Source organism: Mesoplodon mirus (genome assembly GCF_964341445.2).
Source record: "Mesoplodon mirus genome assembly, chromosome: 10".
In the NCBI taxonomy this organism is placed as follows: Eukaryota; Metazoa; Chordata; class Mammalia; order Artiodactyla; family Ziphiidae; genus Mesoplodon; species Mesoplodon mirus.
Genome location: NC_138986.1, coordinates 14,077,091 through 14,090,975, shown reverse-complemented (window position 1 = coordinate 14,090,975; position 13,885 = coordinate 14,077,091). Strand labels below are relative to the sequence as shown.

The following is a 13,885-nucleotide window of genomic DNA, read 5'->3' as shown; positions in this document are numbered from 1 at the left end:
TAGTCTTAGAAAATCAGCTAATATGTTGAAGGCTGAATATATAAAGTTTTTCCCTAGCAATGTTATTCTGTTCTTTTAAAAATATATACATATATTTTTCTTTTGACTTCTGGATAGTGTTTAATTTATGGTTGTTTGTTTGCTTGGTGTATTTACCTAAAGGCTTGAAAGGTATGGCTGTTCTGTCATCAACTAGATTTAAAGGAGATTTTTCTAAAGATTTTGTATAAAAATTAAAGAATTTATAAGTATTTGGAGTAAATGTTCTACAGAAAGCGAGTACTGCACTGCAAATTTCTCTTTAAAATATTTTTATATTTGAACGAGCAATTTATAGCTGTTTGTCTTTCATTTGGCTCCTTTCCAAAGCTAAAGGCCAAGGAAAGAAAAGAAAATCATGGCAAGAAAGTTGCAGAATATTCCTACCGCTGCTTTTCGTGACTCTACATACAATGAGGAGGCAATGTGTGGATGGGTTCTTTGTAAAAACAGAGTTTGTCAAAAATATTCAGAAAACTATGAGGGATGAATAAACATCTTAGAAGAACTGGAAACAGAAAAGAAAATTCAAGGTGAAGGCAAGTCTCAGAGTCGAAAGAGCGTTCCTCGTTTTAGATTTATATAGACACATGTTTATGGCCTTATCAGCATTTTTAAGCCTGAGGACAACAGAGACTTTTAAAACCCCATTATATTTTAACACAATTTGTACCGTATTAGGGTTATTTTAATGGAATTCCTGACCGTAGATTTTATTCATTCCTATTGTATGTATTCATTCCTATTCTTTTAAATTGATATTTATTAGTTTTTACTGCTTTTTGTTTTGTTTTTCTTTCCTTGAATATCTTCCTATTTCTTATATGTATATACATATACAGTCAACACGCGTGTCACATGTCAGCAACTTTATGTCAAACTGAATAAACTTAAAAAAAAAAAGGAAAGAAAAATATCCAAATCTACCCTCGCCAAAGTTACTTTTGATCATCCACATCTACTCTATTTCTTACTCATACATGTACTATACATTCAATTTTATATCACATTTTTTACTTAGGACCACATATACATTTTCTGATATTGTTACATAATTTTTTGTTAAGATTATATAGGCATAAAATTTTTCTTAGGCCTTTTTTTTTTTACTAATAGGCATTTCTGTCTTTTTAATTATTTGGTATTATAAATAATATTTCAAAAGTCATCTTTATACCATGTATTTCCTCCAAACAAATGTTCAGAAATGAAAACATTGGAGGCCATGGAGTTAAAGCTCTTTGACACATGATGGTGTCATGTGTCAAAGGATGCTGCTAAATTTCAACCGTTAGCATTGCATGAACACAGAGGTTTCACTGAAGGTTTTTTTTTAATGTTTTAGATTTTTTTTTTTTTTTTTTTTTTTTTGCTGTACGCGGGCCTCTCACTGTTGTGGCCTCTCCCGTTGCGGAGCACAGGCTCCGGACGCGCAGGCTCAGCGGCCATGGCTCACGGGCCCAGCCGCTCCGCGGCATATGGGATCCTCCCAGACCGGGGCACGAACCCGTATCCCCTGCATCGGCAGGCGGACTCTCAACCACTGCGCCACCAGGGAGGCCCAATGTTTTAGATTTTAAAGATACTTCTCCTATATATCCTTTCAGTTGACATTCACAATGTTCACAGCACAGCCCTTCTGTGATGATGGTAGTCAATTGTTACTCTAATTCTATTGATAAGCAAACAAAGTCTCAGAGTTGAGTTACTTTTCCATGGTGACAAATACAGAACTGGAATAAAACCCAGGCCTGCCTCAAGATACAGGGACACTTCCACTCTTCTTCAGTTTATTTTCCTTCCTACCTTTTAAACCAGAATCTTCAACCTGAAAATTCTCCACTTTCCTTAATTTTTCTTCAACACTTTACTTTCCTGTGTAAAAGACTTTCAGTCTCTACTCCAAACCAGGACTCAAAGCTCAATGACTTTATATACAGAAACTGTAGAAACAGATCATCAAGAAAACTCAAGATACTTAGAAGGCACATACATTTATTTTTCAGAATGATATTAGGGGAAGATTAGCTCTGGTAGGGAAAATGTTTTGCAGTTAGATATAATTATTCAGTTAGAAACATCATGAATCTAATTTTATAATGCATTTCTTATTTGATTTTAAAAATGAACTTAGCATCTTCTATAGACAGAAATGCTAAGCATAGTGGAAAGAGGGCAAGCAAGTTAGCCATTATAATTACTAGCTATACTCATGCTGCACAACAAAATGTTCAAAATGCAAGTAAATTTAACATCATAAAGTGAAAACAAAATGATTAAATTTTTGCAGATGTTCAAAATAAAATTTTGAGTGAGATGTTTACATTTCTTCAAATGTTAGGAAAACAGCGACAAGAAGAGAACGGTAAGCTGTCATCAGAGAAATGTAAATCAAAACCACAATTAGGTATCACCTCACACCTGTCAGAATGGCTATCAAAAAGACCACAAATAACAAATGTTGGCAAGGATGTGAAGAAAAGGGAACTGTTGTACACTGTTGGTGGGAATGTAAATTGGTGCAGTCACTGTGGAAAACAGTATGGAGGTTCCTCAAAAAACTAAAAATAAAACTGCCATAAGTTCCAGCAATTCCATTCCTGGGTATATATTTGAAGAAAATAAAAACTCTAATTCGAAAAGATACATGCACCCCAATGTTCATGGCAGCATTATTCACAGTAGCCAAGATATGGAAGCAACCTAAGTGTCCATCAACAGATGAATGGATAAAGAAGATGTGGTACATATATACAATGGAATATTACTCAGCCATAAAAAAGAATGAAAAATTTTCCACTTGCAACAACATGGATAGACTTGGAGGGTGTTATGCTTATTGAAATAAGTCAGACAGAGAAAGACAAATACTGTATGATATCATTTAAACATGGAATCTAAAAAAACAAAACAAACTAGTGAATTAAAAGAAAAAAAAGAACGAAAGAAACCTACCCAACACCACCAGAGGTCTCTGCAGCTGAGTGTTGGGTTAGAATTTCCTCTCCAAGACTGGCTACTGACTGGAGGAGGCTCTTCTGCTCTGCTAATTCCTGTTCCAACTCCTGCTCAAGGAAAAGGACAAATAAAAACATCTTTGTTACTTTATGATTATTGTCTATAATCACAGCTCTATGGCTAGAAAATTCTCAGAGAACTTTGGTAGTAAGTTTTTAAGTTTGCACATTACACAAAAGGTGTGGTTTAGGTAACTGTTCAGACATGTCTCCAAGTCTTCTGTAGCTTTCTTTGGCTTTGATAAAAGATAATCTCTGAATAATCTTGAAAAAAAAAAAAATCAATGAGAAAAGAAACTTTTGCTGGGCAATGGTGCCCCCAAGTGGTACAAAATGCACTTTCACTTTTCAAAAATCGGTACTGCCTTGTTCTAACTGAAAGAGATCCTTGAGAGCAACAGCTCTCTTCAATTTCCCGCTCACTTGATAAACTGGATCATCAATGGACTCAGTTTTACTTTTTCATTATTTATAATAAATGTCTCTACTCTTTGATAAAATATTTTAATATGCCCTCTCCATAAAGTTAAGATATCAGTGAGCAATCCTTCTCAGTCATCAAAGCTCATTTGTCTCACCTGGCAGTAACTTGCAATCCTATTTTGTGATGGTATCTACTTGAGAGCTGAAAGCAAATTTCATTTCTTTTAAAAACATGGAACTCAGACATTTACCAATTCTCAGAGGCCTTTCTGAGGTTTTTATTATTTATAACAGAGGCCAGACTAGAAACAGAGGGCAGATTATAACTGAGTTACACTGTTTTAAAACTAAGCACAAGCTTTTCTTAGAGAACTGACTTTAAAATGACCAATCATTCCAGTGGTCACAAGTAAGTACATGGAAAGGAAACAGCCAGGTCTTGCTTCTGTCCAAAGAGAAGATAAAGGGGCATTCTATCTTTAGTACAGAAGGAACTTGTCCTTCTAAAACATTTCTCTCAAGGTGTTTGTTTGGTCTATCTGCAGGCGGGAAGGTCAGGAAGTGCGTTACTTTTTGTTGCTGGAGGCTGCTCTGTCGCTGTTGGGTCCACGCGGTTCGAGCTTGAGCCAGCCATTCCTGAACGCCGGGGCTCTGAGTGGCAGCCAGGTCAGCATCGCTCTCCTCCTTCTCCTGGGCTGTCCCCTGCTTTAAACGAGGCAGAAATCAAGAGTCATACCACTGACTGGAAGACCTTAACCAAAACAGAGTGACGGCTCCTTTTTAGCGTGGTCTGAATAATGATACCAAAGTGGCTCCATTTAGACATGAGACCACATTAAAAAAAATGGTAACACAAAACCCACCGAATTTATGGCATTTGCAGGAGGGAGAACAATAAATAGATGATTATACTCAGAAACACTTGAGGGGAAAAAACTGTCCTTGAGAGGCTAGGATTTTTAGCTGACTGACGTGGTCACCACATATTATTCTGGAATTTTTTCCATGAGAATATAACTCTAGATCTTATTTCCTTTACTATCACCACCAGGACTAGACTCCACTGCCATCTGTTGCCACTCTGGCTTTGACAAAGTATGGCTAAAGGAAAAAGCCAATGTAATTACTTATTACCCGGGCAGGAAGGAGTTCATTCTTCCTGCCAGACTATCCTGACGGAATTTAACAGGCCCTAAAATACGGTGTGTCAGAATGGAACTAGTTCTGAATGAGTGCCTTTCTACTCCCATATATTTATACATCAAAGGATAAATTACACCATTTTGGTATGATTCATTTACTAAATACGGATCAGCACCCACTGTGTGTCAGGCAATGTTTTGGGCATTGGGTGGTATTCAGCCCAGAAGCCAGACAAGGGCCCTGCTGGGGAGACAGACAATAAACAAACAAGAAGACACAGACCTACTAGAGAATGGACTTGAGGAAATGGGGAGGGGGAAGGGTAAGCTGTGACAAAGCGAGAGAGAGGCATGGACATATATACACTACCAAACATAAGGTAGATAGATAGTGGGAAGCAGCCACATAGCACAGGGAGATCAGCTCGGTGCTTTGTGACCGCTTGGAGAGGTGGGATAGGGAGGGTAGGAGGGAGGGAGACGCAAGAGGGAAGAGATATGGGAACATATGTATATGTATAACTGATTCACTTTGTTATAAAGCAGAAACTAACACACCTTTGTAAAGCAATGATACTCCAATAAAGATGTAAAAAAAAAAGATACACTGGGATGGTGTTGAGAGCTACAAGGAATGTGAAACTAAATAATGGGTTGGAAAGTGAAGGGGAAGGGTTTCTTAGGCTGGGCAGGAAGGCGTCTTCAGAGCTGACAACGTGTGTGGAGTGCTGGCAAAGATTGGGGGAGGGGCCTCCAGGCCTAGGGAACCACTGGAGCAAAGGATGGACGTAGGGGAAAGAAACTTAGCATCTCAGAGAGAGCAGAGACAGGGCAAGCATGGCTGGAACAAGGGGAGGGGCCGGGGGCAGGCACAGAGAAAGGGAACATTCTTTAGGGTGCTTCCATAGAGGAGTCGTCCTGCGGAGATGCTGCTCCCCTGGCCCCTGGCTCTTCTCTGTGGACTCTGACCACGGAATGCGGTACAGCCACCTCAGCTCAGCCCGCCTGACTGCCCACAAAGACCCTTCTCTTCCTCTTATTTTCAGAATTGTACACTAACTCTTACAGAGAAATAGATGGGGGCTGTTTCCCCTCTGTCTTACCCAACAGAATCTCATAATGAAACTGAAATGTTCCAGATCGTCAACCTGGCAACACCGGTATCCGTGCTTGAAGTGCAGTGAAGGAAACAGTGAAACCTACAGGTACTATTTATATTTCATCCTTTCCAGATTCTGAGCCACCTTAGCTCACAGGTACTTGCTTTCCTTTAAGACGATCCAGCTCCCCAGGAAAAGAATGTGGTTTAGGTAGAATAACTGGCGTGCCACTGGCCTAAAACATGTTATGTGCATTCCACAGGACCTTCAGGTGACTAGTGACACCCAGGTCGTATGTTCCCTGCCCTCCCAGGAGTGCCTCTTCCAGAGAAGCAATGATCTTCCTGAAGGTGGGAGCTTTGGGGTGGTCTGACATTCCTCCAGGACTGAAGGCCACACATTTCTTCAGAAAGCAGTCTCCCCCATCTGAGAACGCTCCATCTATCCAGAATAAGCTCTGAGAGATCCTGGCTTTTCCAGGCAAGGAGGAAACAGCAGGTCAAAACGGACCTGTAGGGCTTCCCTGGTGGCGCAGTGGTTGAGAGTCCGCCTGCCGATGCAGGGGACGCGGGTTCGTGCCCCGGTCCGGGAAGATCCCACATGCTGCGGAGCGGCTGGACCCGTGAGCCATGGCCGCTGAGCCTGCGCGTCCAGAGCCTGTGCTCCGCAGCGGGAGGGGCCACAGCAGTGAGAGGCCCGCGTACCGCAACAACAACAACAAAAAAAATCAAAAAGGACCTGTAGAGAATGACCCCCAAGAAGTCAGTGTAACAGGCTGAAAGCTGTCCCTAGTCAAAGCCCCAGTGACAAAACAGTGGCCATGGCCCTGACCTGCGAACTCTCTTTTGTGGGCTCCAGCCACTTCCTCTCTGCTTTGCCCTTCGGTAAAGGTTTGTTTTCAGAGCCCAGCCTGAAGACTCCCGTGGAAACTCCTCAGGGCCCCAGCTCACCCTTCTCTGCAGGTAACTATAGTCTGACTGAGAGCTCTGATTTCAAATTTCTCACACTGGGGAAAAATGCCAATTGTACCTGGAAAAACAGCAATTGAAATCTTAGGTCTTAAGGACAACTTAACCACTTTTACATGCACAGACACATCTCAGATTCTAAGACAAAATCTAAGAAGGGGACTCATATTTGATTAATTGAATCCACAGCTTTAGAAAAAAGGAAATTATGCAGCATCAGAAACAGATGCCTAGTATGCATTTTCTCTGTGGTCAGGTTTGGTTTTTCAGTTAGCCAATTTTTCTCTGGCTGATTTCATCATTTTGAAACATCAGTCTTGGACCACAGGAAGCAAAAAATGATTAAGAATCCGTTCAAATTTCTTTTCCTTTCCCCTTGGGGATACGAAGGCATTGACAGAAGGAATAAAAGAATGGTAATTACAGTATCTGAGGTCTGATAACAGTTTTCTGACCTATCTAGGGAATAGGAAATAAGGTGGATTACATAGCCCCACCCAGGTGGGACCCAGAGGGGTCCCATCTGGGTGGGGCTATGTGAGCTGTTTATTCTGGAAATACTAGAAGAGTAACCATTTTTGCCAGGAACATTCCTTGGAACATTAGCGAGGACTGGACGATGCTAAACATTAAATAAAACACTTGTTTATAAAGCATTTCACTATTTATATAGGGTGAACTCTGTTCCTTAGATGAATGATAATGTGTGAAAATGATTTAAACTTATTACAAAGAAAGACATCATGTAACTCAAGAGATGTTATTATATGCCTGTGTCATATAGAGAAGGAAACTATTTGGGGGTAGGGTGGGGAGAACTAATGGATTATTCACTGACCTGCCTAGAAGTCCAATTAGTTAAAAAGAATGGCCATAAGACATATGACCATTTTACAGATAACTAGCACTGAGGAATTATGTGAGTATGGTCACACATGATTTAGGAAGGTACTCCAGCTCTCCTGAATTACGCAAACTCAACTTCACTGACGTCCACACTCAGTGGAAGTTTTTTTTTTCCCCCAGTTAACGTTAGTTAATTTTAGATCAACTCTGAATTCTTTACACCGGGGCAAATAATCCTTTTCCCGGCAATAATAATGTAAACAGGACTTTTTTTATTCCTGCAGTTGGAAAAATAATCTCCTCAACAGCTCTGATTGTATTTAGAAAATCAATATTTTATATCCTGGGAACTCATGAGATGAAAAGATGATGGTATTTATAGATACTTTAAAATAAACAACGACCAATTTCAGTGCAAACACTGCCACATTTTTCTGTATTTACACTTCACACAGCAGTATCCCCAGGGAAGCTTACACTTGTGGGCAGAGTCAGAACTTTAGTCAATGTGAAGAATCCCTGCGGCCAGGATCTGCTGGGTGTGGGCACCAGCCCTACCAGTCTCAGACCAGGCCTTGGAGCATGTCAGGAGTTTTTCCTCCCAAAGAATGCGGTCTGCAAACAGTTGCTGTTATTTATTATACTGAGACTGAAGCACTTCCTGTAAGCACTACTTGAATGAAAATCCTCAGGATTTTTTGGAAAAGTTAAACACTACTATGATCCCTATTTTACAGATCAGAAAACATCAGTGAGACAAATTTTGGGAAGTTCAAGAATCTTGCCTCAGGACTTCCGGGTAAGATGGCGGAAGAGTAAGACGCGGAGATCACCTTCCTCCCCACGGATACACCAGAAATACAGCTACACGTGGAACAGCTCCTACAGAACACCTACTGAACGCTGGCAGAAGACCCCAGACCTCCCAAAAGGCAAGAAACTCCCCACATACCTGGGTAGGGCAAAGCGGAGAGATTCCCGCACAGAGGATCGGTGCCGACCGGCACTCACCAGCCCGAGGGGCTTGTCTGCTCGCCCGCCGGGGCGGGCGGCGCTGGAAGCTGAGGCTCGGGCTTCGGTCAGAGCGCAGGGAGAGGACTGGGGCTGGTGGCGAGAACTCAGCCTGAAGGGGGCTAATGTGCCACAGCTAGCCGGCAGGGAGTCCGGGAAAACTCTGGAGCTGCCGAAGAGGCAAGAGACTTTTTCTTCCCTCTTGGTTTCCTGGTGCGCGAGGAGAGGGGATTAAGAGCGCTGCTTAAAGGGGCTCCACAGACGGGCGCGAGTCACGACTGAAAGCGCGGAGCCCAGAGACGGGCGTGGGACGCTGGGGCTGCTGCTGCCGCCGCCAAGAAGCCTGTGTGCGAGCGCAGGTCACTGTCCACACCGCCCTTTCGGGAGCCTGTCCAGCCCGCCACAGCCGGGGTCCCGGGATCCAGGGGCGGCTTCCCTGGGAGAACGCACGGCGCGCCTCGGGCTGGTGCAACGTCACGCCGACCTCTGCCGCTGCAGGCTCGCCCCGCACTCCGTGCCCCTCCCTCCCGCCCGGCCTGAGTGAGCCAGAGTCCCCGAAGAGGCTGCTCCTTTAACCCTGTCCTGTCTGAGCGAAGAACAGACGCCCTCCGGCGACCTAGACGCAGAGGCGGGGCCAAATCCAAAGCTGAGACCCAGGAGCTGTGAGAACAAAGAAGAGAAAGGGAAACCTCTCCCAGCAGCCTCAGAAGCAGCGGATTAAAGCTCCACAATCAACTTGATGTACCCTGCATCTGTGGAATACATGAATAGACAACAAATCATCCCAAATTGAGGAGCCAGGAGTCAGTGCTGTGCCTCTGAGGTGGGAGAGCCAACTTCAGGACACTGGTCCACAAGAGACCTCCCAGCTCCACATAATATCAAACGGCGAAAATCTTCCAGAGATCTCCATCTCAACAGCAGCACCCAGCTTCACTCAACGACCAGCAAGCTACAGTGCTGGACACCCTATGCCAAACAACTAGCAAGACAGGAACACAACGCCACCCATTAGCAGAGAGGTGGCCTAAAATCATAAAAAGTCCGCAGACACCCCAAAACACCCCACCAGACGTGGACCTGCCCACCAGAAAGACAAGATCCAGCCTCATCCACCAGAACACGGGCACTAGTCCCCTCCACCAGGAAGCCTACACAACCCACTAAACCAACCTTAGCCACTGGGGACAGACACCAAAAACAACGGGAACTATGAACCTGCAGCCTGCAAAAAGGAGACACCAAACACAGTAACATAAGCAAAATGAGAAGACAGAAAAACACACAGCAGGAGAAGGAGCAAGATAAAAACCCACCAGACCTAACAAATGAAGAGGTAATAGGCAGTCTACCTGAAAAAGAATTCAGAATAATGATGGTAAAGATGATCCAAGATTCTATTTCCCAGATCCAAAATCTGGGAAATAGAATAGACAAAATGCAAGAAACAGTTAACAAGGACCTAGAAGAACTAAAGATGAATCAAGCATCGATTAAAAACACAATAAATGAAATAAAAAATACTCTAGATGGGATCAATAGCAGAATAACTGAGGCAGAAGAACGGATAAGTGAGGTGGAAGATAAAATAGTGGAAATAACTGCTGCAGAGCAAAATAAAGAAAAAAGAATGAAAAGAACAGAGGACAGTCTCAGAGACCTCTGGGACAACATTAAACACACCAACATTTGAATTATAGGGGTTCCAGAAGAAGAAGAGAAAAAGAAAGGGACTGAGAAAATATTTGAAGAGATTATAGTTGAAAACTTCCCTAATATGGGAAAGGAAATAGTTAATCAAGTCCACGAGGCACAGAGAGTCCCATACAGAATAAATCCAAGGAGAAATATGCCAAGACACATATTAATCAAACTGTCAAAAATTAAACACAAAGAAATCATATTAAAAGCAGCAAGGCAAAAACAACAAATAACACACAAGGGAATCCCCATCAGGATAACAGCTGATCTCTCAGCAGAAACTCTACAAGCCAGAAGGGAGTGGCAGGACATAATTAAAGTGATGAAGGAGAAAAACCTGCAACCAAGATTACTCTACACAGCAAGGATCTCATTCAGATTTGATGGAGAAATTAAAACGTTTACAGACAAGCAAAAGCTGAGAGAGTTCAGCACCACCAAACCAGCTTTACAACAAATGCTAAAGGAACTTCTCTAGGCAAGAAACACAACAGAAGGAAAAGACCTACAATAACAAACCCAAACCAATTAAGAAAATGGGAATAGGAACATACATATCGATAATTACCTTAAATGTAAATGGACTAAATGCTCCCACCAAAAGACACAGATTGGCTGAATGGATACAAAAACAAGACCCATATATATGCTGTCTACAAGAGACCCACTTCAGACCTAGAGACACATACAGACTGAAAGTAAGGGGATGGAAAAAGATATTCCATGCAAATGGAAACCAAAAGAAAGCTGGAGTAGCAATTCTCATATCAGACAAAATAGACTTTAAAATAAAGACTACTAGAAGAGACAAAGAAGGACACTACATAATGATCAAGGGATCGATCCAAGAAGAAGATATAACAATTGTAAATATTTATGCACCCAACATAGGAGCACCTCAATACATAAGGCAAATACTAACAGCCATAAAAGGAGAAATCAACAGTAACACAATCATAGTAGGGGACTTTAACACCCCACTTTCACCAGTGGACAGATCATCCAAAATGAAAATAAATAAGGAAACACAAGCTTTAAATGATACATTAAACAAGATGGACTTAATTGATATTTATAGGACATTCCATCCAAAAACAACAGAATACACATTTTTCTCAACTGCTCATGGAACATTCTCCAGGATAGATCATATTTTGGGTCACAAATCAAGCCTTGGTAAATTTAAGAAAATTGAAATTGTATCAAGTATCTTTTCCGACCACAATGCTATGAGACTAGATATCAATTAAAGGAAAAGAGCTGTAAAAAATACAAACACGGGCCTCCCTGGTGGCGCAGTGGTTGAGAGTCCGCCTGCCGATGCAGGGGATACGGGTACGTGCCCCGGTCTGGGAGGATCCCATATGCCGCGGAGCGGCTGGGCCCGTGAGCCATGGCCGCTGGGCCTGCGCGTCCGGAGCCTGTGCTCCGCAACGGGAGAGGCCACAACAGTGAGAGGCCCGCATACCGCAAAAAAAAAAAAAAAAAAAAAAAAAAAAAAAAAAAAATACAAACACATGGAGGCTAAACAATACACTACTTAATAACAAAGTGATCACTGAAGAAATCAAAGGGGAAATTAAAAAATACCTAGAAACAAATGACAATGGAGACACGACGACCCAAAACCTATGGGACGCAGCAAAAGCAGTTCTAAGGGGGAAGTTTATAGCAATACAATCCCACCTTAAGAAACAGGAAACATCTCGAGTAAACAACCTGACCCTACACCTAAAGCAATTAGAGAAAGAAGAACAAAAAAACCCCAAAGTTAGCAGAAGGAAAGAAATCATAAAGATCAGATCAGAAATAAATGAAAAAGAAATGAAGGAAATGATAGCAAAAATCAATAAAACTAAAAGCTGGTTCTTTGAGAAGATAAACAAAATTGATAAACCATTAGCCAGACTCATCAAGAAAAAAAGGGAGAAGACTCAAATCAATAGAATTAGAAATGAAAAAGGAGAAGTAACAACTGACACTGCAGAAATACAAAAGATCATGAGAGATTACTACAAGCAACTCTATGCCAGTAAAATGGACAACCTGGAAGAAATGGACAAATTCTTAGAAATGCACAACCTGCCAAGACTGAATCAGGAAGAAATAGAAAATATGAACAGACCAATCACAAGCACTGAAATTGAAACTGTGATAAAAAATCTTCCAACAAACAAAAGCCCAGGACCAGATGGCTTCACAGGTGAATTCTATCAAGCATTTAGAGAAGAGCTAACACCTATCCTTCTCAAACTCTTCCAAAATACAGCAGAGGGAGGAACACTCCCAAACTCATTCTACGAGGTCACCATCACCTTGATACCAAAACCAGACAAGGATGTCACAAAGAAAGAAAACTATAGGCCGATATCACTGATGAACATAGATGCAAGAATCCTCAACAAAATACTAGCAAACAGAATCCAACAGCACATTAGAAGGATCATACACCATGATCAAGTGGGGTTTATTCCAGGAATGCAAGGATTCTTCAATATACGCAAATCAATCAACGTGATACACCATATTAACAAATTGAAGGAGAAAAACCATATGATCATCTCAATAGATGCAGAGAAAGCTTTCGACAAAATTCAACACCCATTTATGATAAAAACCCTGCAGAAAGTAGGCATAGAGGGAACTTTCCTCAACATAATAAAGGCCATATATGACAAACCCACGGCCAGCATCGTCCTCAATGGTGAAAAACTGAAACCATTTCCACTAAGATCAGGAACAAGACAAGGCTGCCCACTCTCACCACTCTTATTCAACATCGTTTTGGAAGTTTTAGCCACAGCAATCAGAGAAGAAAAGGAAATAAAAGGAATCCAAATCGGAAAAGAAGAAGGAAAGCTGTCACTGTTTTCAGATGACATGATACTATACATAGAGAATCCTAAAGATGCTACCAGAAAACTAATAGAGCTAATCAATGAATTTGGTAAAGTTGCAGGATACAAAATTAATGCACAGAAATCTCTGGCATTCCTATATACTAATGATGAAAAATCTGAAAGTGAAATCAAGAAAACACTCCCATTTACCATTGCAACCAAAAGAATAAAATATCTAGGAATAAACCTACCTAAGGAGACAAAAGACCTGTATGCAGAAAATTATAAGACACTGATGAAAGAAATTAAAGATGATACAAATAGATGGAGAGATGTACCATGTTCTTGGATTGGAAGAATCAACATTGTGAAAATGACTCTACTACCCAAAGCAATCTACAGATTCAATGCAATCCCTATCAAACTACCACTGGCATTTTTCAAAGAACTAGAGCAAAAAATTTCACAATTTGTATGGAAACACAAAAGACCCCGAATAGCCAAAGCAATCTTGAGAATGAAAAATGGAGCTGGAGGAATCAGCTGGAATCAGTCAGGAATCCCTGACTTCAGACTATACTACAAAGCTACAGTGATCAAGACAGTATGGTACTGGCACAAAAACAGAAAGATAGATCAATGGAACAGGATAGAAAGCCCAGAGATAAACCCACGGACATATGGTCACCTTATCTTTGATAAAGGAGGCAGGAATGTACAGTGGAGAAAGGACAGTCTCTTCAATAAGTGGTGCTGGGAAAACTGGATAGGGACATGTAAAAGTATGAGATTAGATCA

General features: G+C 41.5%; 1 protein-coding gene across 19 annotated transcripts in view; it reads right to left on the bottom strand.

Annotated features, from left to right (window-relative positions):
- The window catches only part of SYNE1 (spectrin repeat containing nuclear envelope protein 1), a 472,944-nt gene that overhangs the window by 138,626 nt on the left and 320,433 nt on the right, over positions 1-13,885 (bottom strand). For 14 of the 19 annotated variants that reach the window (XM_082633720.1, XM_082633725.1, XM_082633723.1 and 11 more), the window contains 2 exons: positions 4,050-4,184; positions 2,995-3,104 (listed from right to left, as the gene is read on the bottom strand). In XM_082633720.1, the coding sequence (XP_082489846.1) occupies positions 2,995-3,104; positions 4,050-4,184 (245 nt within the window). The remainder of the gene's footprint in view (positions 1-2,994; positions 3,105-4,049; positions 4,185-13,885) is intronic. The other 5 variants (XM_082633735.1, XM_082633737.1, XM_082633724.1 and 2 more) reach the window with 1 other exon arrangement.